The sequence below is a fragment of the Carcharodon carcharias genome, chromosome 5, assembly GCF_017639515.1.
Source record: "Carcharodon carcharias isolate sCarCar2 chromosome 5, sCarCar2.pri, whole genome shotgun sequence".
Classification (NCBI taxonomy): domain Eukaryota; kingdom Metazoa; phylum Chordata; class Chondrichthyes; order Lamniformes; family Lamnidae; genus Carcharodon; species Carcharodon carcharias.
The window spans coordinates 176,693,129-176,719,345 of NC_054471.1; the positions used below are offsets into that span (position 1 = coordinate 176,693,129).

Below are 26,217 nucleotides of genomic sequence, written 5' to 3' on the forward strand. Positions count from 1 at the left end.
AAATAGCGAATGTAAATCCTTTATTAAAAAATGGAGGGAGACAGAAAGCAGCAAACTACAGTCAGTTAGCTGAACACTTGTCATAAGGAAACTGTTAGAAGCTATTCTTAAAGACATTACAGCAGGGTACTTCGAAAAATTCAGTGTAATCAGGCAGAGCCAACATGGCTTTATGAAAGCGAAACTAAATTATCGGAGTTCCTTGAAAAAGTAACATTTGCTGTGGATAAAGGGGAACCAATGGATATATTGTATTTAGATTTTCAGAAGGCATTTGATGAGGTACCACATCAAAGATAATTGTGAAAAATAAAAGCTCATAGTGTTGGGAGTAACATATTGGCATGGATAGAAGATTGGCTAGCTAACAGGAAACAGGGGTTAGCCATAAATAGGTCTTATCTGGTTGGCAAGATGTAACGAGCCGTGTGCCACAGGGATTAATGCTGGGGCCTTAACATTTTACCATTTATGTAAATGACTTGGATTTAGGGACCGAAGATATGGATGCTAAATTTGCTGATGACACAAAGATAGGTAGAATAGAAAGGTGTGAATTAGGATACAAGGAGGTTACAGAGGGATACAGATAGGTTAAGTAAGTAGGCAAAGACCTGGTCAATGGAGTACAATGTGGGAAAGTGTGAAATCGTCCATTTTGGCAGGAAAAATAAAAAAGCATATTATCTAAATGGTGAGATTGCAAAGCTGAGATGCAGAGGGATCTAGAGGTCCTAGTGCATGAATTGCAAATGGCTCGTGTGCAGGTACAGCAAGTAAGTAGGAAAGCAAATAGTGTTATCATTTATTGCAAGAGGAATTGAATACAAAAGTAGGGAGGTTATGCCTCAGTTATACAGGCATTGGTGAGATCACATCTGGAGTACTGTGCATAATATTGGTCTCCTTATTTAAGAAAGGATGTAAATGCATTGGAAGCAGTTCAGAGAAGGTTTACTAAACTAATACCTAGATTGGATGGGTTGCCTTACAAGGAAAGGTTGGAAAAGTCAGGCTTCTGTCGGCTGGTGTTTAGAAGAGTAAGAGGCAACTTGATTGAAACATTCTGATTCTAAGTGGTCTTGGTGGACATGCACAGGGTATTTCCTCTTTTGGGAAAATCTATTACTAGGGGCTCGTGTTTAAAAATAAGGGCTAATCCATTTCAGACAGAGATGAGGATGATTTTTTTTTCCTCTCAGAGGGTTGAAAGCCTTTGCAACACTTCCTCAAAAGGCGGTGGAAGCAGGGTCTTTGAATATTTTTAAGGCAGAGGTAGATAGATTTTTGATAAGCAAGGGGTTGAAAGATTATCAGGGGCAGGCGGGAATGTTGAGGTTACAATCAAATCAGTCGTGATCTCACTGAATAGCGGGGCAGGCTAGAAGGGCTGAGTGGCTCACTCCTGTTCCTAATTCATGTGTGGGCGGGCAAAAAGGCCAAGTGGCCTTTGGATTTTTGAGGAAACCTCTTCCACAGATGGGTTGAGGTTTCCGATGTTAATTAAAAATAAAATAGAAATTTTTAAATGTAATTTCCTAAATATCTCAAAACTCTCATTAGCATATGCTAAAGGGGAAAATAGGCATTATACAAATGGAAATAGGGAGGAAAGTACTGAACTTAGGCATATTCCTTCTTTAAGACCCTTTTTATGCATTAAGATTATCAAAAGATATCAAACCATCATTTATGGACATTAGGCAGAACATAATTAAGAAAATACGATTGTGGAAGGTTTTCAATTTTTAATGCAAATCATCTTGATTAAAAATGCATTCAAAGATACAGAAAACACACTTTAGGGCTCAGTGAGGAGAATAAAAAAAAGCCTCAAAAAAATAAAAGAATACACCATAAATGGTCAGAATCAATGCCTTGGGTTCTGTCCAAATCTACAGTCCATTCAGAAATTCATATAAGCTGCACTACTTTATTGTGTGTGGTTGAGGAGTTGATTTGATGAAGCAAAATTACTGGGCAATTTGACGAAGATACCACAGAAATTGACACAAATTGAGAAAATTTGGGAATGTCAAAATGACACAAGCCACCTATACCTAAATTTCCAGCGGCTGGATTTTCACCTTGGAGTGCAGGCGCGCGCCCAGCACACACAAGCGTGAAATAGCAATGACATCAGGCAAGCGTCCCGACCTCTCAATATTTGAGTCAGCAGGCGGGCGGGAGTCGGCAGTGCGCCCGGTGGCAATTAAGAGGGCTGTTAAGCCCATAAATTAATTGAGCTGAATTTTTCTCTGCCTATCCAATCTTATGTTTGGCTGGCAGGCGAAAAGGCCAAGTGGCCTTTTAATTTTTGAGGGAACCTCATCCACAAGTGGGATGAGGCTTCCGGTGTTAATTAAAAATCGCGGTCGGGGCCCGATCGCTGGCGGAGATCTGTTGCGCGGCCTCTCCTGGGCCCGCCCACCCAACAAGGGGAAAATCCTCCCACATAAACTTTTGCATTAAAAGTCAAGATATGCCATATGTTTCACCATTTGTTTCAGCACAAGTTTTCAAGAAATTCCGGGCTATAGATTTTTATAAAATAATTCATCAATTTTTTTTTTAAATGTTAGCAAGACGACAAGGGTTTACCAATGTAGGATTACATAGAATTTGGAGCAGAGAAACACACCATTCTGGTGGGCTAGAATGTAGGAAATGTAACCCCACTATTTAAGAAGGGAGGAAGAGGGAAAATGGAGAACTATAGATCCGTTAGTTTGACATCAGTAGTAGGGAAAATGTTAGAATCTATTATAAAGGATGTGATAACTGGACATTTAGAAAGGAACGGTAAAATTGGGCAGGGTCAACATGGATTTATGCAAGAAAAATCATGTTTGACAAACTTGGAGTTTTTTTGAGGATGATACTTGTAGCATTGATAAAGGAGAACCAGCAGATGTGGTGTATTTGGATTTTCAGAAGGATTTTGATAAGGTTCCACACAGCAGGTTAGTAAATAAAATTAGAGCGCATGGGATGGGGGAAACAGACTTGCATGGATCGAGGATTGGTTATCAGATAGAAAGCAGAGTGCGCAAATAAACGGATCATTCTCAGGATGGTAGGATGTTGCGAGCGGGGTACCGCAAGGGTCCGGCTCAGTCCACAGCTGTTCACAATCTATATAAATGATTTGGATGTGGGAACCAATTATAATATTTGCACATTTGCTGCTAACACCAAACTGGGTGGGAATGTAAGTTGCGAGGAGGACGTAAGGAAGCTTCAAGAGGCCTTGGACAGGCTTAGTGAAAGGGCTAGAACATGGCAGATGGAATATAATGTGAATAAATGTGAAGTTATTCACTTTGGTAGAAAAACGAAGAGTCATAACATTTCTTAAATGGTGAGAGGTTGAGAAGTGCAGGTGTCCAAAGGGATCTGGGTGTCCTTGTTCATGAGTCACTAAAAGTTAGCATGCAGGTGCAACAACCAATGAGGAAGGCAGATGATATGTTGGCCTTCATTGCGAGGGGATTTGAGTACAGGAGTAAAGATGTCTTGTTGCAGTTGTATACAGCCTTGGTGTGACCTCACCTGGAGTATTGTGCACAATTTTGGTCCCCTTATCTAAGGGGGGATATATTTGCCAAAGAAGGAGTGCCACGAAGGGTCACCAGATCAATCCCTGGGATGGCAGGATTGTCTTAAGAGGAGAGATTGAGGAGACTAGGTCTGTATTCTCTAGAATTTCAAAGAATGAGAGATGACCTCACAGAATTCTTACAGGGCATGATAGGGCGGATGTAGATAAGATGTTCCCCCTGGCTGGTGAGTGTAAGGCCAGGAGACATGACGTCAGGATAAGGGGCAGGCCATTTAAGACTGAGGTGAGGATGGTGAATCTTTGGAATTCTCTATCCCAAAGGCCTGTGGAAGCTCAGTCATTGAGCATCTTCAAGACAGGAATCAATAGCTTTCTGGGGACTAATGACATCAAGGAATATGGAGATAATGCGGGAAAGAGACATTGAGGTATATGATCAGCAATGATCTAATTGAATGGTGGAGCAGGCTCGATGGGCCAAATGGCCTACTCCTGTTTCTAATATCATGGGCCTGTGCTTATGATTCATATGAGCCTCCTCCCATGCTTCTTCATCTAACTTATGAACTTATGCTTCTACTCCTTTATGAGTTATGTGCTTATCTACGGTACCTCCCCCTTAAATGCATCTCTGCCAGCCACCTCAACAACTCCCTTAGGAATAACAATTATTTCCTCAATTCCCCTGCCTGTCCCATGGCAAGGTATTTGTTAATCTCGTAAACCTCAATCACAACTAAAAAGTCAGATACATTTTTGGAAATATATGAGGTGGAAGTAGAAAGTATAATGACAACTATTTGCTTTTATTAATAGTTTTCAGAATAATTATTGTTCCATAACAAATCAATCAACTTATCAATCTTCATAGTTTGGATCACACTTACCCAAAACCTCTCTGTGGTAAACATTCAAGCACGTCATAACAGAGAGACAGCTGATCATCTCGATCACAGTTGTAGAGACATTCTAGGGCTACTGCCATTAACTGGTGATGGTCAGGAATAATTTTCTGCTGACACTAATTGAGGAAAACAAAGAGACAGAATGAACCATATTTCAATTGCATTTTAGGAACAGAAATTTTATAACGTATTTTCTTATTCTTATGGCTTATTTTGTTGTTGTTTTTAAAATAAAAAGCATCCAAAATGATGCCAAAAATAAATGTAAAGCAAGTTACTAAATTGAGTTTAAACATCTGGGTAAGCAAAATGACAAAATCAAAAGATCAATCAGCACTACGAAAGCAGATAAGTAAACATCAAATATATAAAATCTAGTGGTTCCCAAGGATGAACAAACTAGAGACTACATATGTATTGGTGCGAAGCTAAGAACATTGGTAACCTGGTAGTCTGAACATAATGCTCACAGTAAGTACCCTTATGTCATCCTGTCTCAGGGCCTAAATGAACAGTAGAAATTGAATGCATGATTGTGCACATTTAAATTTAGATGGCTTATTAATTGTAAAGTAGAATTCCACCAGAAATTAAATGACACAGCATGCTGTTACAACAATGTGCTATGCCACAGCATGGTAGGTCAAGGGTTCCTTTCCACAATTCCCAATTTCAGGAATGCCAAAGAGCAGCATATGCCAGTCAGTTCCCCAAAAGGATCAAGATAAAAATTATGGGCAAGCCATTACTTGAACACTGCAGCACAGACCTAGGAGCTGGTTGCTAAAACTGTGCCCTTAGCCAGGGAACTACATATGGTACAATGAAGCGCAGTAGAAAATTTTTTTAAAAATCATATTTCAATATTTATTAAAGCAACCAGTCAAACAAATAGCAGTAACAAACATACGTCAGGTTTAGATTGCTGAAATATCTTCAATGGGTATTTTAAATCCTCTTTTGCCTCTGTTACTAAGTACTCTCTTAGCAGTTCATCTGCAAGTCCTGTATTTTGACTCTCGCAGCGGTGCAGGAATGGAACCACCCATTGGTACACATTCTTTATATACATTTCCTCAGATGACTACAGGAATATAAAAGAAAAAAGTCATTAAATTACATAACAATAACTTGTATTCCGACACTTTTGGTAGAAGGGAAAAGTTAAACATCTTAAAAAGCTTAAGAATTTTAGTACAATGCCATTACTTTTAATTTATTTAATATTAATGAGATAAATTATCAAAATGAATCATGTGAAAATATAACATACACAGCAATCTCCTGTGTTCTTGCATGGAATGGTTAGACATTGGCTTTTGTTCATAACTACATAAAGTTTTCACTCCACATTGATGAGGGGGTGGGGAAAATAAATCAGCTAACAAGTCACTGTCAAGTACTCTTGGATACAATGGGCAGAGTTTAATGTGGGCAGTCCCTTCTACTTGTGCAGCCCATGCCCAATGGAGACACCCGCCGGAGGCATTCGCCACCCATGGTGAAGATCTCCGTCCGCCCTAAATCCTAACACCCCTACCACCTTGCTGGGGCCTCACTGCCTGGCCCTGGTGAATTTGCCCTGCTAATCCTATTCCTGGGGCTCCATCACCGATCCTCTGCCTGGGCCTCCTGCAGTACCAGCAGTGGCCAACACGCCAGTGGTGCTGCCCGACTCTGACATGCCCTGTACTACGATTTCTGGGGTGGAAATTCCCCTAGAGGAGCTGGGAAGACTGAAGGCAGAAATATAAGTGCCAAATCAGAGCTTAATACCATTGGTCCTCCCAAATATTGACGATGTCACTAGTTTCCCGGACAGTGAGCACAACTATTAAATTCCACCCTTTGTTGCAATGGCTCAAGTGGAGTTGGCAGAGGCTTGGGAACAAGTTAGCCATCCTTGCCTTGTACATGGAGAAAAATGTGCAGTATCAAGAGTTTTTTTCAAAAGTTGTCAGTGAAAACTTTTCACGAGTTGCTTTTCCAAGTTGAAAATTTTGAAAACCATGCCAGTGACACAAAAAACTGCCAAATAGTAGTACAATGTTAATAATATGAAAGTAAAGACTTATTGAAATCACATTTGTACATCCTACATTGATCAGTAATTGCCTCAGTTTATCAATGTCTTTCATCTGTTGCAGTTCCTTCAGTGAAAGAGTTGGATCAGCCCCTGCTTCATACACGAGTGTTTCCAGAGTGATCAGATCATCACAGAGAACCTCTAATCCAGGGATGTTCCTCTCCTTGCCAAGACGTACTAGAGATAAGGCACAATCCACCTAAAGACAGGTTACAAAGCAATGCTAAAATTGATCATAAATTTTGGCATGGATTATTCATGAAAATTATTTGATTTTCAGCTCCCTATCCCTTCAAGTTGTGCCCATGTTATCCATTGGACCCAATGCTTTACCCCACTCCATCTTAACACTAATTATATAGCAATGTCTAAAACCCTAAATGACAACTCTCCCATTTCTCAACTCAATGAGATTATCATTTTACTGTCAGTTTGTGAATTATATGCTGCAGACTACCTAACTTAAGACCCAGAACTCACCCAGAACTCTTCAATAAAACAGCAGCAGGACTTGCACGCCATGAGGTGGAGCTGGATTTAGATCCAGGCCCCAAAAGTGAGGGGACAGCAGACGAGACACAAATCCCAAAACATTTTCAAAACAAAATAATCTGCAAAATCTCTGTGAGGTTTGACCTGTTCTCAATCTAATCTAATTGGATTCCACTGTAAAGTACTTGTAATATTGTGGAATGATAGTTTCTTTCACATATAGCCATTGCAATTCTTTGAATGCCCAAAATCAAAACTACATAACCTCAAGAGTTTGTCTATGTAGGTGCAATATCTCATGAGTAACTCCAAATATAAATGTATTTCATTCAATGAACATCATTGTACAAGTTAAATGCTTATTGATAGTAGCTAATAATGTTGTTACTGTTTTACTAATTAAAGGGAAGTTCAAAAATATGAACATATAGATAAAAACTAAGTGAGCAAGCACTTATAAAGCCCGGCATCACCTGCTATAGATTAAATGCTGCATCTGAAGTTCAACAAAACCCCAACTGAAGTGTCTTCCCTTTTTTTAATTTTTCTGAACGGTAGACCAATGCTGCAGATGAACATATCTCCATGTCTCATGAATTCCCAGGTTAGATATACAACAAGTCAAATACAGTTGAATAGGGCACTGAGCTGTCAAATTGTGCTTCTTATTTTTGATTTATACAATTTATGTAGTTAAAAAAGAAAGGCAAACAGTCAGACAATAAAACAAAATAACTTACAAGTCATTGGTCAGCTAAGGATTAAAGAAAAACAAGGGATAATAGAGCAAAGTCTGATTTGGATCAGCTGCCTTTTAATTCATACGTTTTTTAAAAATGAGATAACAAAAAAATGATGAAACAATATGTAGCAAAATTAAAGATGTGATGCATTTACCCAATAGCAAATCTGTAAAACAATATAGATAAATTAGAACAATATTGTTCATAAAATGTACTAAAAAAGTGATTATTTTTGAACTGTGCTGCTTTGATATCCCAACTATTGGCATAACACTATTAGCATTGTTAGCCTCATTTCCCCAAAGCAGAAGTTTTGAAACACAGAAGGCTGTATTTGGGAATAAGTGAAATTCACTACTTTGAATAAGTGAGTAGATAATTATCTTGTGAGTGGATAATGTCCTTCCTGTAGTAAACTGCAAGTGCTAGCAAATGCATGGCATGTACTCTATAAAGCCATTTCCTAAGAGAACGCACACTATGTTAAAACTGTAAATATATCAATATTATTCATTAAATATACTAGAAGTGATTATTGTTGAACTGTGCTGCTTTGATAGCCTAGCTATTGGAATAACACTATTAATTTAGTGACTTTAACAACAATGTTAATTCTGCTGCATAAACTTTGTGTAACTAATGCCTTCACGTCAACATGGTGTAAGCTACAATTATTTCATTGAATATCTTCGGAGAATTTTATTACATTATCAGCATATTGGTTTCATACCAGAAAGAGAACTGTACAGTTCTGCCTTTATTCAAAATCTTAACTCATACTTGTTTTTAAACAACTGTATTTCTGCTGCATAGTGTTCATGTTTTGTGATATTTTGCATTCATATAAATCAAGTTTTCCTATTGTTGTAGAGGCAAGCTTTATATCAAAAATGACTTTATGTATTTATTGGGCTGAAACCACTGATTGAATTTTAAAAGACAGAACAACAGCATTTCTATGACTTAATCACTGAAGCAGCTTCTAAGATGGCCGAACATTAACACAGCTGTACACAACAAACTACAAAGCCAGGCTGTCTGGAAGGACCCATTAGACAATCACCTTTGAGGAATGTGAATAGCCCATCTCCTGAACCATTCACAAGACAATCACTTGTGTAGCTAACTGGATGTGGAATAATCCATTAGGCATCATTGCTATGGACGATGAACCCTGGCTGAGAAGGGAACACTTCCAGCCATAATCTAATCATGTCTAAACCATGGACCTGGAATCAACATGCTACGACCATGTTCAGGTAACTGGTCAATTGGTGAGATGGGATTCATGTGATGAGCCAACTAACCCTCTGTGTTTAAGAAACTATTTTTCTCCAAATCAGAGGTCAGAAGAAGCAGGACCCTGAGATAGTACTCTCTCTCTCCATCCAGCCTGAAAACTTAAGCCCTGTCTGTTGTTTTATCTACATGCTACAGGCGGTTCTTTAAGAATCAACACAGCAGCTGCTGGCTCCAAAAGAAAAGATATAAATAGTCTGTTAACATCTGTTAATCATTTCAACACAGTACCCAGGAAGACTACCGAGCTCAATATGAAACCATTCAAGTCATCAATCTACAAGATCCGCATACCACTGGCTTTCACTGAACTTTTAAACTACTTAACCTGCGACTTACTTGTGCGTGCGTGTGTGAACCCTTGAATGTATGAGTATTTATTTTTATTATTTTTATTTAGGTCTGTTGTTAAATACAATAAACGTTATTCTCTTTTTCTTTAAAGCTTAGATGAAAACCTTCCTATCTTTTATAGTTGTCAGATGTACACAATTAAACATTCACTGAATTGGCAAGCATATCCTTTTAAAAAAGCCTTGTTGCAGTCAAACAGGAATGGGGAAAGAGGGGAGTCATTCTATCCCTCCTCACCTGACCGTAACACTATTCTGATTTGCCTATAAGATTACATTATAACAAAATCAAAATTTCTGACGATAGGGAAGAATACTTAGGGAGGTTTCAACCATGACTTCACCTGAACCCTTCTTTTCCTCTCAACTTCATCATAAATGATGGACAAAGATAATTAAAATTAGGACAAAACAAATTCACTTTATCCCTCGCCTCAAGCCCCAATAGGAGAAAAAAATACAATCAAGTTACAGAACTACTTAGCTCCAGTTCTATTCTGCTGGAATGACTAATAGGAAATGAACAATAGGAAGAAGAAGAAAAACAGACTCTAGTAGTCAGTTAAGACACCAAAAGAAGCCTAAGTGAATATACAATCAGAACCTCACAGGGAAACAAGTTTTAAAAGATGGATCAATCAAGATAACAGCCTGTACAAAGCAAAACTTCCTCTGAGGGTAAACAACGGTCATATTTTCTCTAATGTAAAAGCAAAAATGAATGATCGTGCCAATTTGATTGAAAAGTAAAAGCACAGCAAGACTGAAAGCTGTGTCAAAATTATGAGGTCTTCGGCTGTGAAACTGAAAATAGATAAAGATTGAAATTGCTTATCTTAATTCTAGGAATACCATCAATTCAGTAAACTCTTTAGTTTGACAATTCTTTTGATGAATCTCAGCAATTTTGAATTGCATTAATTTAAAAAGGTATTATGAGGCAAGAGCCGCATGTTTCAAGAGCTTAAAAATAATCTTTCAAAACTGAAAGGATTTAGAATTATCAATGGATGACATGCACAACATTGTTTATTGCGAAGAACTGGAAGACATGCATATGTCATAAAGAGGGTAAAAGAGTCACCAGCAGCTTTCTGTTTCATTACCCTTTTGTGCTCATCTTGAGACACTGTAGTTTAATTTTAAAAAAAGCCACTCTTTTCTATGCATTCAGCATAGCTGACATTTTTTCCTGTCTACATGTAGAACTAGATTCAAAATGTGGCAGCATTTCTCTTGCATAGCAATGAATTTCCTGAAGATGGGATGCTAAATTTAGTGGGGGCGGGGTGGAATTATATATTTTTCTGACTTACTAAGTCATTGCACAACATTACTTTCTAATAGAATATTCTAATGCTCTTTGTTTGAACTGGACCTCAATCACAGATATTTGGAGGGAAGGTGAATAAAATAAGCCAATATAATTCTGTCACTGGTTTATAAAAAAAAAGTCAAGAAATAATTGTGATCTCGAAATATAAGCACTTTGATGTCCTAGAACTCTGCCTCAAAGGGTGGTGAACGCAGAAACAATGAATTATTTCAAAAGGAAATTGGGTCGGCACTTGAGTGAAATACATTTTCAAGGCTACAGTGATAGAGAGGGAGAATGGGACTGAATAGAAAGATCTAGAGAGCATCAGCAGGAACCGATGGGCTGAATGTTCTCCTAATGTGGCTTAATGACTTTAGGTGACAATTTTAGAAGGCTTTGGTAAGACCACCATGTGGAATACTGTGTACAGTTTTGGTCTCCACATTATGGAAGGATATACTGCCTTGGGGGTGGTACAGCAAAGGTTCACTAAACAGGTTACTGGGATGAGAAACCAAGTTAAATGGGCCTACACTCTTTAGAGTTTAGAAGAATGAGAGGTGATCGCATTGAAACACACAAAATCCTGAAACAAGCAGACACAGAGGTTGTTTCCACTGGCTGGGGAATCTAAAGCTCAATGAATCTTAACCAGAGTGGTTTTTTTACAGGATGGCATAAAGGTTGAGTACTTTGGACGTTACATAAAATACATGCCAACATCACATTTCAATTCAATTGTCAAAATAATCCTTCTTGAAACACACAAGAAAGGACATGATATAGCAAAAAGTAATCAGAATTTATTAATTAGGAGTCCTATTAACTAAAATTACATCACAAGAATAAATTACAGAACCTTTTGTTGAATTTTTCATTGTTTCTTTTACAAAACTGATCCACTCAAGCACTTGCACTCCGACATAACAAATAGTATATTGTCAAAATAGTTGCAGATCCATTTAGTTAGTTACAATTAGTTGGTTCTTCCTTTTCCCTTATTAAAATGTATGCAAAATTGCTGTACTGCTCATAACTAACTGCTTTGAGGCATAAATTCATTGTGTGATTTTATTTTAAAATTGATAGCTTACACAAATTAAGATCTGCTGCCACTATGTGGTCACTAAAAACAGTACAGTTTATGGAGAAAACACAAGCCACAGGGGAGGAAATCAGCAACTGTGGCAAAAAAAACTAGACCCATTAATTCTGCTCCATTTATACAGTGATCACCATCAGAGAGCAGTGCCTGCTTTCAGAAAAGCAGGGTCATCACATGCTACTGAAGCGCATACAGGCAGAGCTCTGCTCACGAGTATCTGAATGTCAATGAAATGTCAATTTTAATCAAGAGCAGACTTGCCTTCCGGCTTCTTCACTAAATTAATGTCAAGGTCGTACACCAGACAGAATGGGAAATTCAAATTTCAAAGCCAAATCTTCCACTGCAGTTATAACTAAGTGTTGCATCACTTGGACCTATTTGTAGTAATAAAACATGCAGTACAAATTCCCACAGCAAGTTTCTGCACCAACTCAATTTATTTTCTATTCTTGAATACTCGAGTTTTTTTCTACCTATTCTTCATAATTCTGTTCCTGAAGTTTTCATGCAGCTCATTACCCTCGATGCTTTTTGAGTAAAAGTTATAAAATAAAAATATTTAGCAAGTATCATTCTTGTGCAGTAGAATTCTCACTTCCAGCAACATATAAAATTTTATTTCAGCATAAAAGTGAACTTGTAGAACGTCTTTTTTCCCCTTATCTCACCTGCCTAGAGTAGCTCTCAATCTCCTCTGCACGCTTCTGATACCACCGAGTGAGACATTCAATAGAGGGCTCCGTTGTTCTGTACCTCAACAGTTCAGGCTGTTCTTCATAAAGAAATTCAGCTACATCTTGCGGACTGCAATCTATGACCATTCTTCAGGAATGGAACAAATATTGCATTTTATCAGATTCAACAGAAATCATACACACAGTGGTACATTATGCGAGTGACAAGCTATTCATCTATGAACAAAGGAAGCTCATTATGTCTTAATGTACTTTATTGATATGTATCAAAGCTAGGATTGTTAGCATGAATTATCAAGCAGCGGCACTTGTAAAATGTTTACCAAATAAATAGTAAAGCAAAAAATAATCAGAATTTATCATTCGTTAGAAGTCCTATTAACTAAAGTTACATCACAAAAATAAATTACCGAACCAATGAATTTTTCATTGTGATTTTTTGCAAAATTGATCCACGTCTAAGTAGTTGCAGCTCCATTTAATTACAATTACTTTAGATTAAGAACAAAGTACTGAAAATGCTGGAAATCTGAAATAAAGATAGAAAATGCTGGAAATACTCAGGAGATCTGGCAGAATTTGTGGAGAGAGATCTGGATCAGTTTATTTTAAAGCAGCTTTGCATTTTACTTTGACCTAAGGCTCTTCTTTTTAAGCTTAAAAAGCTCATCAATAGTATTTTCCCAGTAATAAGATTTAGTTTTTTTAGCAACTTAATGAATCAGGATTTTTAATTGAGTGCAATCAAGTTTAATCATTTGAGCATTTCCAGGCTCCAAGGTGTAATACTGAGCAGACTTGGAAGCAAAAACCTGTTTTAATCATAGGCATCAAACAAAATATAGTAATCTCCTAAATTTGAGCTTTCAATTGATTTGAAATAAAAAGCATCCAAAGTGTAGGGTTCCTAAATCTGCTTCCACCTACCAATTGGGCATGGCAGCCAAGAACAAAGTAAACAATTTTAAATTTTAAAAAATGGGGAAAAAAGTGTTAATTTAGGTAGGAAAGTTGTACAATTGAAGCTAAAAATAAAAAGAAACAAAAACAAAATATAGCAGGTGCTGGGAATCTGAAAAATAAAACAGAAATTGTTGGAAATAATCAGCAGACTGTGACTTTTCATCAGAACTGGGTGAAGGTAGAAATGGAAAAAAGTTTTGAGCAAGTGAAGGGGAGGCTGGGGAGGGGGTGGTGGTGGAGGATGGGAAAAATAACAAAAACAAAAAAAAAGGCAATGAAAAAAAACCCAAACTGACAAAGGAAAACAAAATGAGGGCAGTGGTCACTGTTGAACTCAGAAGTTCAATTGCTCAGTTGAAAAATGAGATGCAGACTGGATGAGTCTTTGTGGAGTCAGTTCAGTCTGCAAGCGTGACCTCGAGCTTCCAGTCATCAGTCGTACAATTCTTTGCCTTGCTCCCACTCAGTCTGATCTGTCCTTGACCTGCTGCAGTATTCCAATGAAAGTCAAAGCAAATTTGAGGAGCCGCACTTCATGTTTTGTTCAGGCATTTTTTTTTTTAATTCATCCGTGGGGTGTGGGCATCACTGGCAAAGCCAGCATTTGTTGCCCATCCCCAGTTACTCTCAAGGTGGTGGTGAGCTGCCTTCTTCAACCACTGCAATGCATGTGGTGTAGGTACATCCACAGTACTGTCAGGGAGGGAATTCCAGGTTTTTGATCCAGTGGCAGTAAAGAAATGGTGATGTACTTCTAAGTGAGGATGTTGTATGACTTGGAGGGGAACTCGCAGGTGGTGGAGTTCCCATGAGTCTGCTGCCCCTTGTCCCTCTAAGTGACAGAGGTTGCAGATTTGGAAGGTGCAGTCAAAGGAGCCTTGGTGAGATTTGATCTGATTCTTTGGTTATTGGATCGCTTTAGTCTTTTCAGTTTTATGGAGTCAATATTCAGTTCAACGATTTTAGACTGTAACCTCTCTCCCATTTTGTTTTGATTTTCTTTGGAGGTTTGTTTTATTCCTCCCTTGTTTCTTTCCTTTTCTTTACTTACAGATGGCAGAATCAGATACAGAGACATTATTGGACAGATGACCAAAAGCTTGGTCAAAAAGGTAGGTTACAAAGGAGGGGAGAGGCACGAAACTAGAGTGGGAATTCCAGAACTTAGAGCCTATGCAGCCAAAGGAACAGCCACCAATGTGGTGGGGGGGGGGGGTGGCAACAGAAAACAGGTATGCACAACAGACTAGAATTTGGAGTGTAGAGGTCTTGAAGTGTTGTAGTGTTCAAGGAGATAGGGAGGGACAAGGCAATTTTAAATTCAAAGAATTTAATTATAAAGAAACAAATCAATATTTTGTAAAAGAAGGGAAAGTTATTTAGGCCCAGTAAAATGTTAATTCCCCTGAACTGGATTGATTGGATTAAACAAATTTTATTAATAAAATGTTGCTATGGTCTTGCAAAAGATACATAATAGAAACCTTGATTGAATATGACAATGTTAGAAGAAATGGGTTATTTATACGAACTATGTATATGAAATAAAGACATGGGGCAGAATTTTATGGTACTCCACCAGCAGGTTAACAGGTGCAGGTGGAAAGGGGGGCCTAAAATTTCCCAGATGGCCTTCCCGCTGCCCTCCCTGCAATTTTACAGTGTGACAGTTGAGGCCTAGGCCAGCCAGCCCACCCTTGCCCTAATTGAGACACTTAAGCAGGCAACTCAAGGGCAGTTTCCTGCCCAGACTCAATTTTGAGGCTTTGGGGAGAGTTCAGGAGTGGGGGAAAGCCCAGAAAGTCATCCTCCTGAGGCCTCCGGCAGGAAGGTGGGGGTGGGGGGGTGGGGGGACGGCGGTGGTTGCAGCGGCACCTTCAACAGCCTCCTTTCCATACCAGGTACCCCCCACAAGGTCTGCCCCCCACAGTTGCTTCCTCCCTCCCTGGCCTCCTCATTAAGGCTCTCCCTCCCCACTTCCTGGGGCCTCACCTCCCCACCTCATTGTGCAAGCACCTGCACTTCTCTGGTCTTGGACTCCAGGACTTTGAACCTATCTGTAGTACTGCTGCTACTGGCGCTGCTGGAACTATTGGAGCAGCCAGCCAATTAGATTTGCCCCTCCCGAATGAGGGGCAAAAGTCCCGTCTCCAGCTAATTAATGGTCCTTGGAATGATAAATGGCTGCAGGGCAGCCATTAATGGCAGGGTTGCATTCCCCGGTGACTCGTCGAGGGGTGGGTGGGATATCCCACCATCTGAAAAATCCTGTCCATGGATATTTTAAACAAAATAAGTTTTTATTTTCAAATGTGCAAATGTTGGCTCTTTTGTAGTGTGTTACGTGTCTACCTATCAAATATTAAAAATCATGAGTAGCTTCAATATTTTACTGGTAGGTGACACTGTTATCCTATCCAATATTATGTGATCATCAATCAACTGACCATGAGCTTTTTATGTCTACGCTATCAGCAATACTGAGTATTTGTCATAGGGTGACTATGCAGCAGTGCATTTTACAGAGAATGGCAAAAGGGAAGTGAAGTCAAGTTCTTTGAACTAACATCAGGAACACAAAAAATAGTGTTGATGTCCCTCCACTCCTATGATTACCAAATAAAGCAAGTACAGGTTTGCTTGCAAGTCTCTTCTCTTTAGTGGGCATGTTTCTTCTGATGGTGTGCCTCTTTTCTCCCAAAACTTGTTCAGAGCCACTCCAGCCACTGGGCCATTCTGCCTGCGACAACTGGCTGCTTATCTACACTCTCTTGATTGTTAATCGACATGACTGCTCACCTGCCTCATTGGTCTCACAGAGATTTCATGTTCTTCTTCCCATCCCCAAAGAACCCCTCAGCAACCCACATTCACCAAACATGTTTAAAGAAGGTTCTTATGATAATGTACCGAGCAAGATAGAGAGTTTTGTGGAATTAAACAGTAAAGCGCACTAATATACCTTAGATTTGGTTCTTCGCACCAATCTAGATCCTGGTGTCTTTGTTCATTCCATGGCAGTGCCACCAAATCACCATGCTCGTCAACATATCTGTCAAAAAAATTGCAACACATTCAAAACAAAGTCAGAGATAACCATCACCTCAGAGCTACAATGTTTATGTACAGAGCAGGAGTAACAACATGTGAATGTGTGAAAGACAGCAGAAATGACTGCTCAAATTTTCATTAATGTTTCATCATCAGGGTTTGCCAAAAATACGTTGCTTCATAAGACAAATCAAAGAGGTGAAACGTTAATTACTCAGTTCACAATAAAAAGACCCAAATGTGTTTTTCTTGGCAATGTTCTTTTGAATACACAAACTTAGAATTTATATATTAATTTGTGTGACACAACTGATAGCATATTAGCAGTTAAAAATACTGTATGCAATGATAAAATCTTGTGCCAAATTTTAATACCTTTGTTGCTCTACTGACTATATTTATCTTACCAAACTGACTGTTGCTAGTGCCAAAAGAAAGCTATTATTTTTTTATTCATTCATGGGGTGTGGGCTTTGCTGGCTGGGCCAACACTTATTGCCCATCCTCATCAATCTATACAGACAATGGACAGAATTGCAGAATTTGATCCTAAAACCACAAGTAAATTCCCACAATTCCATGCAATAAACCTGATCATCCAAGTACTGTTTGGAGTTACAAATGCTGATAATTTGAGGTAGTCAAAGTAACATGCCAAGTTCTAATGTGGCTAAATGACTATACCCACTGACATTGCTTTTAACTCAGAGAACACACAAAATTCTATAACTTTTAAACTCCAGTAGCAATTATTAACAACGTTGCAAGAAAAATACTGCATAAACAGTAAGCAAAAAAAAATGGAAATGTATCCGAATAATGAAAATTACTCTTTATTGCTTTTAAACCTAACATTCGTCTTTTTATTCAACAAGTTTGTTGGTTATGAAGTTATTCCATTATATTTTGAGTGATTGACGGAGCCAGTAAATAAAGACACGCATACCTCCTCCTCCTCAATGAATCACTGCTTTCTCTTGGATGATCACAATCTTGCAGCTTCCCCCTTCCCTATACTTATTTGGGCTACGATATGGAGTCTAACTAAAACAAACTGAACTTTAATGTATTTGCACAAACAGCAAAAAAAAGGTGATGATTCCTGGCCTCGACCATTGCCCAATAGAAAAGACCCCGATGCCAATATGGGGTTAAACCAAAATCAACTTCTACACGATACTTCTACACACATTCACGCACACATACTAGAGTGCCGAGGAACACTTGACCAGCAAAAAATGAGCTTAGCTGACAGAGTGCAGAAATCTCTGAGACAGGAAATAAAATACTTTTTTCTTTCTCTGGCCCCTATACAGCAACCAAAGTAAAACAGAAGGAATCTATCACAGTGCACGAGTCAAACAAAAAGGGTTGGCAGAATTTGAAAGTGAAAGTCCAATCTATTTAGAGACCAATAAACTCGGAGCTCTTTGGGAATTTAATCAATGATGTTAGCCAATATTTCTACAAACTGGTTGAGCCTAGGTCATTCAGCATTCCAAATTCTTGTTGAATTTAGCAAATTAACATTTGATGTCCCTTCAACTGCTAATTAGAGCATTAAGTATTTTACTCAAAGCCTCCGTTTCATGGCTTAAGTGTTTATCAAAACCTGGGCAATTTTACTATTTCTGAACAGGCTTTGCAAAATGAGAATGATTCATTTTATCAGTTACCTATAATTAACTGATGTTGTGTGAGGTGTCAGTACCGTATATAGCCAGGCGTAAGTTGACCTGGCATATAAGATGATCTAATTTTTCTGGAATCAAAAATCATGTTTAGAGTTATGCTCAGCGTATAAGTTGAATGCCCTTTTATGCTAAGAAATACTACACTTCCATTAGAAGTCAGTCTCATTTTTTTCACCTCAGAAATGCTCTACTCACTGAATAAGTCAGTGCATAGGATCAAACAGGCATTATGGGCTATGTTGTCGAGACAATGTGCAGGAGTTTAAGACACACCCATCCTGAGCAGACTGCATATGGTGAAAGATGAACAGCAAGAAGAATGAAAGACGAAGCTGGCTTCCAGCCAAAAGTCGTAACATTTGGTAACTCATCAAATAACTGCTGAAGCAAGGAAATTTGGTGTTAGTGAAAAACTGTTGCAAGGATAGCAGGAGGAGGAATCCGCGCTGAAGGAGGTGTCCAAGACCAAATGTGCAATGAGAACTGAAACCAGCCACTGACCTGGTTTTAAAAAGGTCTCGGAATGGGTCCTCGAAAATCATCAGGATGTTACATTGTTACCAGAAACGCAATGTATTTATACATACTTAAGTGGGTCAAATCAAACCCTGAGTTCAGCAAAGATTTCAGAGCAACAGCTAGATGGTGCAGCCACTTGATGGAACAAAAGAAATCTAGTGTTGCGGCAGAAGACCAAGATTGCTCAGAGACTAAAAGACCTCAATGCCAAAATTACCAGTTTCCAGGGATTCATTATCAGGCAGCAGTGAAAAGATGAAAACCCCTTATGTCACAGTGAACCAAGGTTCCATTCATATTGCCAATGAAGAATGCAGGAGGGCATATCAGAAGCAGCACCAGGCATATCTAGAAGTGAGGTGTCAACCTGGTGAAGTTGACACAGGACTACATGCATGCCAAACATGCCAAAAAGCAGCATGCGATAGACAGGGCTAAGAGATCCCACAATCAACAGATCAGATCAAAGCTCTACAGTCCTGCCACATCCAGTCATGAATAGTGGTGGACAATAAAATAACTAACTGGAGGAGATGGCTCCACAAATATGCCTATTGTCAACTGCTGGGAAGTCCAGGATATCAGTGCAAAAAGGCAAAACTGAGGCATTTGCAACCATCTTCAGCCAGAATTGCCGGAGTGGAAGGTCCATTTCAGCCTCCTCCCAAGGTCCCCCGCATCACAAATGCCAGTCTTCAGCCAATTCAATTCATTCCACACAATATTAAGAAAAGGCTAAAGGTAGTGGATATTGCAAAGGCTATGGGCCCTGACAATATCGCGACAATAGGACTGAAGACTTGTGCTCCAGAACTAGCTGTGCCCCTAGCCAAGCTATTCCAGTCCAGCTCCAACACTGACATCCACCCAACAATGTGGAAAATTGCTCAGGGGCATCCTAGCCACAAAAAGGAAGACAAATCCAAACTAGCCAATTACCACTGCACTAGCCTGCAAATCCTGTTAAAACCTCCTGATAGAAGGTTTTATTGACAGTGCTATCAAGCGGCAATTATACAGTAATAACCTGCTCACTGATGCTCAGTTTGGGTTCTGCCTGGGCCACTCAACTCCTGACCTCATTACAGCTTTGGTCCAAACATGGACAAAACAGCTGAACACAAGGGGTGAGGTGAAAGTGATTTCCCTTGACATCAAGGCAGCATTTGACCAAGTGTGACATCAAGGAGACCTGGCAAAATTGAAGTCAATGGCATTCAGAGGGAAGATCCTCTATTGGTTGGAGTCACACCTAGCACAAAGAAAAATGGTTATGCTTGTAGGAGGCCAATCATCTGAGTTCCAGGACGTCACTCCAGAAGTTCCTCAGGGTAATTTCTAGTCCCAGCTGTTTCATCACTGATTGCACAACGTTTAGTACCATTTGAGGCTCCTCAGATACTGAATCAGTCCATGTCCATATGCAGAAAGACAAGGACAACATTCAGGCTTGAGCTGATAAGTAGCAAGTAGCACTCGTAGCACACAATTGCCTGGCAATGACCATCACCAACAAGAGAGAATCTAACTGTCTCCTCTTGATATTCAATGACATTACCAACATTGAATCCCCAATATCAATATCCTGGGTGGGGTGGGGGGGGGGGTGGGGGGGGCGGGGGCAGTGCTTACCACTGACCAAAAGCTGAATTAGGCCAGCCGTATAAGTACTGTTGTTACAAAAGCAGGTCAGAGGCTGGGAATTCTGAGGCAAGTAACTCATCTTCTGATTCCCCAAAGCCATCATCTACAGGGCACAAGTCAGAAGTGTGATAGAATACTCTCCACTTGCCTGGATGAACGCCATTCCAACAATTTTCAGTAAGCTCAACACCATCCAGGACAAAGTAGCCTGTCTGAATGGCACACCATTCATCACCTTAAACATTCACTCCTTCCATTACTTATGTACAGTGGCATGAGTGTGCACCATACCCAAGATGCAGTGCAGCAACTCACCAAGGCTCTTTCAATAGCACCTTTCAAATTCTTGATCTCTACCACCCAGAAGAACAAGGGCAACAGATGCATGGGAAAGCCACAACCTGCGAGGTCCCCTCTAGGTCACACACCATCCTGACTTGGAACTATATCGCCATTCCTTCACAGTCGCTGAGTCAAAATCCTGGCACTCTGTTCTAACACCACATGGACTGCAGCGGTTCAAAAAGGTGACTCACCACCACCTTCTCTAGGGCAATTAGGGATGGGCATTAATGCTGGCCTTGCCAGCAATGCCCACGTCCTATGAAATAATAAAAAATTGAGACCAAACAAAAGTAAAGCCTATGGCAATTTTCAAACATAAAGCCATGCCGAAAATTAAGTTCCCTGCAGGAGCTTTTGTGCATGTCTATGACAATGGTTGGATGGATGAGGATGGAGTGAAGTTGTGGATTGATAATATGTAGAATCGGTATCCCGATAGCCTACACAAAGGGCGCAATTTATTAGTGTGGGACATGTTCAGATCCCATGTAACCAATAAGGTCAAGAGGTGCCTGCAAAGAAATAACACTCAAGTTGCAGTTATACCAGGGGGACTAATGTCCGTACTTTAACCTTTGGACATGTGCCTCAACGGCCAGTCAGGGATCTTGCTTATGCCAAATGGAGTAAATGGATGGTTAATGGAGAAAAGGAGTGGAAATCTGTGTGCTGCCCCAGTTGATGTTTTGCGTGGTTTTCTCATCAAATTCTGGGATGCTATTTATTCACAACTGTTATCAAATCAGCCAAAAAATATGGACTGCCCTATTCAATGGATGGAGGCAATGATGATTTGTTGTGGAGCGATGATTTCAAAACCAAAAGTACCAGATCTGATCCAGAATGGGATTCTTACAATGATGCCATAGCCAAAGTGACTGAGAATGAATTCGATGAACTATTTGTGTCAGATGCTGAAGACAATCAATTTGACGGTTCTAAAAGTGTTTTGATTGTAGAATTAATTCATTCAATGAAATATGTCACATCGATTAAATTTGAGTTAGTGGCATTATGCTTCTTTCTTCACATTTCAAAATACCTACATCAGTACTGGCGGTTTACATTTTATACTCCGCATGTAAGTTGATCCCTATTTTTGGAAGGATTTGTCAACTTATAAGCAGTGATCCACGGTAGTTTGGAAATTGAGCTTTAAGGGTACTAATGAAAATCAAACCACAAAAGGCATGCCAAGAATAGTGTCTATTTTAAATAAACTGTTCCAACACTGTAAACATGGTCAACTTCATGAGCGTAAAATATATCACAAAACACAATTCTAAAAAAACACAATGTGCACATCAATAGAGTTGGATGAAATATTTGCCTCCAAATATCTTCAAGTACCCAGTAATTCACAACTAAAAGTATTTTAATACGTCAGTGCTTATCAGAAAGTATTAGAATATCATCAGTGCTTGCACGTCTGGAAATTTAGCCCAAATATACTAGTGCTGTTATTTACTTATTATCAGTTATGGATAATCATTCAATGAATTTCCAGTAAGAACATTATTTCTTCATTAGGGGCATTACTAAATGCAATATAAAGTTATAAGTAATAACACCCACCACTGTCAAAAACACCCAAAACCATAAAAACAATATGATCGTTCAAAATTGAATGCAACTATATCCCCTCCCTCCACCACCAACGAACAGTGGCAGCAGTGTGTACCATCGAAAAATGCATTGCAGAAACTCACCAAGGCTCCTTAGGCAGCACCTTCCAAGCCCACGACCACTACCACCTAGAACAAGGGTATCAGATATATGGGAACACCACCACCTGGAATTTCCCCTCCAAGTCACATTATCCTGAAACTCCCTCCCTAACAGCACTGTGGGTGTACCTACACCAAGTGGACTGCAGAGGTATAAGAAGAAAGCTCACTACTACCTTCTCAAGGGCAATTAGGGATAGGCAATAAATGCTGGCATGGCCAACCATGCCCACATCCCGTAAATGACAGTGAACACACATCCAAAGAAAAAAACTGGACAGGTGGGATTTTTTCAAAAGCTGCAGTCACTCTGGATATTCACTTTTCCACATCAACCAATGTAAGTCAGATCATATTACAAAAGGTGTATTTTTTTATAATTGCAATCATTTTGCTTGTTTGGAGTTGTTCCTGTTATGAATTTAATTCTGATCCAAATCAAGAGTTTAAATTCAATAAAGTCCGAACTCTACAAATGCATTTTAAATCTGCAGGAAATGAGAGTGCAAATTGCATTAACTATTATAATTCAGAATAAATACAGTGATGAAGGTTTTATCCATTTTCTGTTCTACTAATTAAACTTGAACACTAAAATTTAATATCAACCGCAACACAAAATTCATTAACATATAAATGTTTGTTACACTGTAATAAATCTTTATTTGCATTACTAGACAATCCACATAAACATTTAATAGGTAGTCCTCAGGGATTCACAGACAACGGAGAAACTATCTGCATACTAAGAGCCCCATTCCAATTGGTTATATCTTGCTTATAATGCTACAAGTAAAGGTATCAAAATTCATCATTTTCTAAGGACATGGCAGCAGAAATTGCAGGCTAACAGTGCAAAAAAAATGTAATATTTCATGTTTATGATTGAGGCTATGGCACAGCTTACTATTTTACAACAGTGAAAAATAGCACTTGGGGGCAATCTTTCTCTTTTTGCTGTTGGATGTAAAGGTTTGTATGCGCACAGCACACAGGAAACCTGCACAGCAAGGAGCACATTGGTACAATGTAGAATGTCCAGTCTTTATAATGAATGCAAAATCAGGCAGGTCCTGTTACAGGTACTTGCTTCTCCCTGTCCAACTTTATTTATTAGCTCCACCAAAGCACAATAAAAAAGTTAAGAATAAATTGAAAGAACACTTCATCACAGTTGCATCAGGTTATAGTACTTTCTGCCCTATACGAAGACCAAAGACAATATTGGGCTAGAACGTCTGAGGAGTGGCTGTGATAGTCAGATTGCCACTCCGCTCCTATTTACTTACCCGAAAATGCAGCCACCCCTTTCTCGTCTGACCTTCCGACTCGGACTGGGTAAGAAATATGCAGTGCAGCAGGTTCCTGAGGCCTTCAGTCAAGTGCAGCAACATGGGGCGGGGAGGGGGGGGGCGGGGGGGAAGCCATGCTCCTTTAATGCACAAGCTGCTGTGAAGCAGCTAAGTTTAAAACGTCCCAGCCCCTTTGAGAAGCCAGGGAGAATTTAAGTGTGCAATGTAAGCGGGTGGGATCGGGGTGGTGTAAGGTGATCAGTGGGGGTGGTGGTCCGGTGGTCAGTGAACAGATAGGATGGGTCGGGGGATCAGTGGGGGATGTTGGGTGACCAGTTGGTGCTGGTGGTGAGGGGTGGGGGGGGTCGAATCAAGTGGTCAGTGGGACAGTATCAGGTGGTCAGTGGTAGGGAGTAGAATGGGTCGGGGTGGATCAGTGCAAAGAGGTGGTAGCCAGTGAGGAGTTAGGATGCAAAAAACAAAAAACTGCAGATGCTGGGAATCTAAAACAAAAACAGAATTACCTGGAAAAACTCAGCATGTCTGGCAGCATTGGCGGAGAAGAACAAAGTTGATGTTTTGAGTCCTCATCACCCTTCAACTAAGTAAAAATAGGAAAGGAGTGAAATATAAGCTGGTTTAAGGTGGGGGGGTGGGGGGAGAGAAGTGGAGGGGGGGTGGTTGTAGGGACAAGCAAGTAGTGATAGGAACAGATAATCAAAAGATGTCACAGACAAAAGAACAAAGAAGTGGAGGAGTGGACCAGGGTGTCCCGGAGAGAACGATCCCTACGGAATGCCGCCTGTGGGGTTGGGGGGGGGGGGGGGGGGGGGGGTAGTGAAGGGAAGATGTGTTTGGTGGTGGCATCATGCTGGAGTTGGCAGAAATGGCAGAGGATGATCCTTTGAATGGGGAGGCTGGAGGGGTGATAAGTGAGGACAAGGGGGGGCATATCATGTTTCTGGGAGGGAGGAGAAGGCATGAGGGCGAATCCACAGGAGAAATGAGTTCCATGGGGCAGGAACAGGCTGACATCCATGGGGCAGGAACAGGCTGACACGATCGGTCTGCCGGGACAGTTCTGTTTGTGGATTTTGGGTAGGAGGTAGAAGCTGGCCGTCTGAGGTTGGGCGACTATCAGGTTGGAAGCTGTGGGAGGAAGATCTCCAGAGGAGGAGGTCAGTGACAGTCCTGGAAACAATGGCTTGATGTTCAGTGGTGGGGTCATGGTCCAGGGAGAGGCAGGAGGAAGTGTCTGCAAGTTGACACTCAGCCTCCGCGAGGTAGAGGTCAGTGCACCAGACAACAACAGCACCACCCTTGTGTCAGCCTGTTCCTGCCCCACGGAACTCATTTCTCGTTATCTTGACTCCCTTCTCTCTCCCCTTGTCCAGTCCCTTCCCACCTACATCTGTGATTCCTCTGACACCTTATGTCACATCAACAATTTCCAGTTCCCTGGCCCCAACCGCTTCCTCTTCACCATGGACATCCAATCCCTCTACACCTCCATCCCCCACCAGGATGGTCTGAGGGCTCTCAGCTTCTTCCTCGAACAGAGGCCTGAACAATCCCCATCCACCACTATCCTCCGTCTGGCTGAACTTGTTCTCATACTGAACAATTTCTCCTTTAACTCCTCTCACTTCCTCCAAATAAAAGGTGCAGTTATGGGTACCCGCATGGGCCCCAGCTATGCCTGTCTCTATATGGGGTTTGTGGATCATTCCTTGCTCCAGTCCTACTCTGGCCCCCTTCCACAACGCTTTCTCCGGTACATCGATGATTACTTCGGTGCTGCTTCATGCTCTCGTCGGGACTTGGAAAAATTTATTAATTTTGCTTCCAATCTCCACCCCTCCATCTCTGACACTTCCCTTCCCTTCCTTGACCTCTCTGTCTCAACTTCTAGTGATAGACTGTCTACCAATATCCATTACAAGCCTACCGACTCCCACAGCTACCTCGACTACAGCTCCTCACACCCCGCTTCCTGCAAGGGCTCCATCCCATTCTCTCAGTTCCTTTGCCTCCGTCGCATCTGTTCTGATGATGATATCTTCAAAAACAGCTCCTCTGACATGTCCTCCTTCTTCCTTAACCAAGGTTTTCTACCCATGGTCGCTGACAGGGCCCTCAACTGTGTCCGGCCCATCTCTCGCGCATCCGCCCTCACGCCTTCTCCTCCCTCCCAGAAACATGATAGGGTCCCCCTTGTCCTCACTCATCACCCCTCCAGCCTCCACATTCAAAGGATCATCCTCCGCCATTTCCGCCAACTCCAGCATGATGCCACCACCAAACACATCTTCCCTTCAACTCCCCAGCGGCATTCCATAGGGATTGTTCCCTCCGGGACACCCTGGTCCACTCCTCCATCACCCCTTGCTCCTCAACCCCCACCTACGGCACCTCCCCATG

General features: G+C 40.5%; 1 protein-coding gene across 2 annotated transcripts in view; it reads right to left on the reverse strand.

Annotated features, from left to right (window-relative positions):
* The window catches only part of nbas (NBAS subunit of NRZ tethering complex), a 242,479-nt gene that overhangs the window by 151,608 nt on the left and 64,654 nt on the right, over positions 1-26,217 (reverse strand). Inside the window, exons 22-26 of one of the 2 annotated variants that reach the window (XM_041187860.1) lie at positions 16,487-16,576; positions 12,535-12,688; positions 6,567-6,752; positions 5,378-5,551; positions 4,450-4,583 (exon numbers count right to left, since the gene is read on the reverse strand). In XM_041187860.1, coding sequence (XP_041043794.1) covers positions 4,450-4,583; positions 5,378-5,551; positions 6,567-6,752; positions 12,535-12,688; positions 16,487-16,576 — 738 coding nt within the window. Of the gene's footprint in view, positions 1-4,449; positions 4,584-5,377; positions 5,552-6,551; positions 6,753-12,534; positions 12,689-16,486; positions 16,577-26,217 lie in introns of both variants that reach the window. The other variant, XM_041187859.1, reaches the window with a different exon arrangement.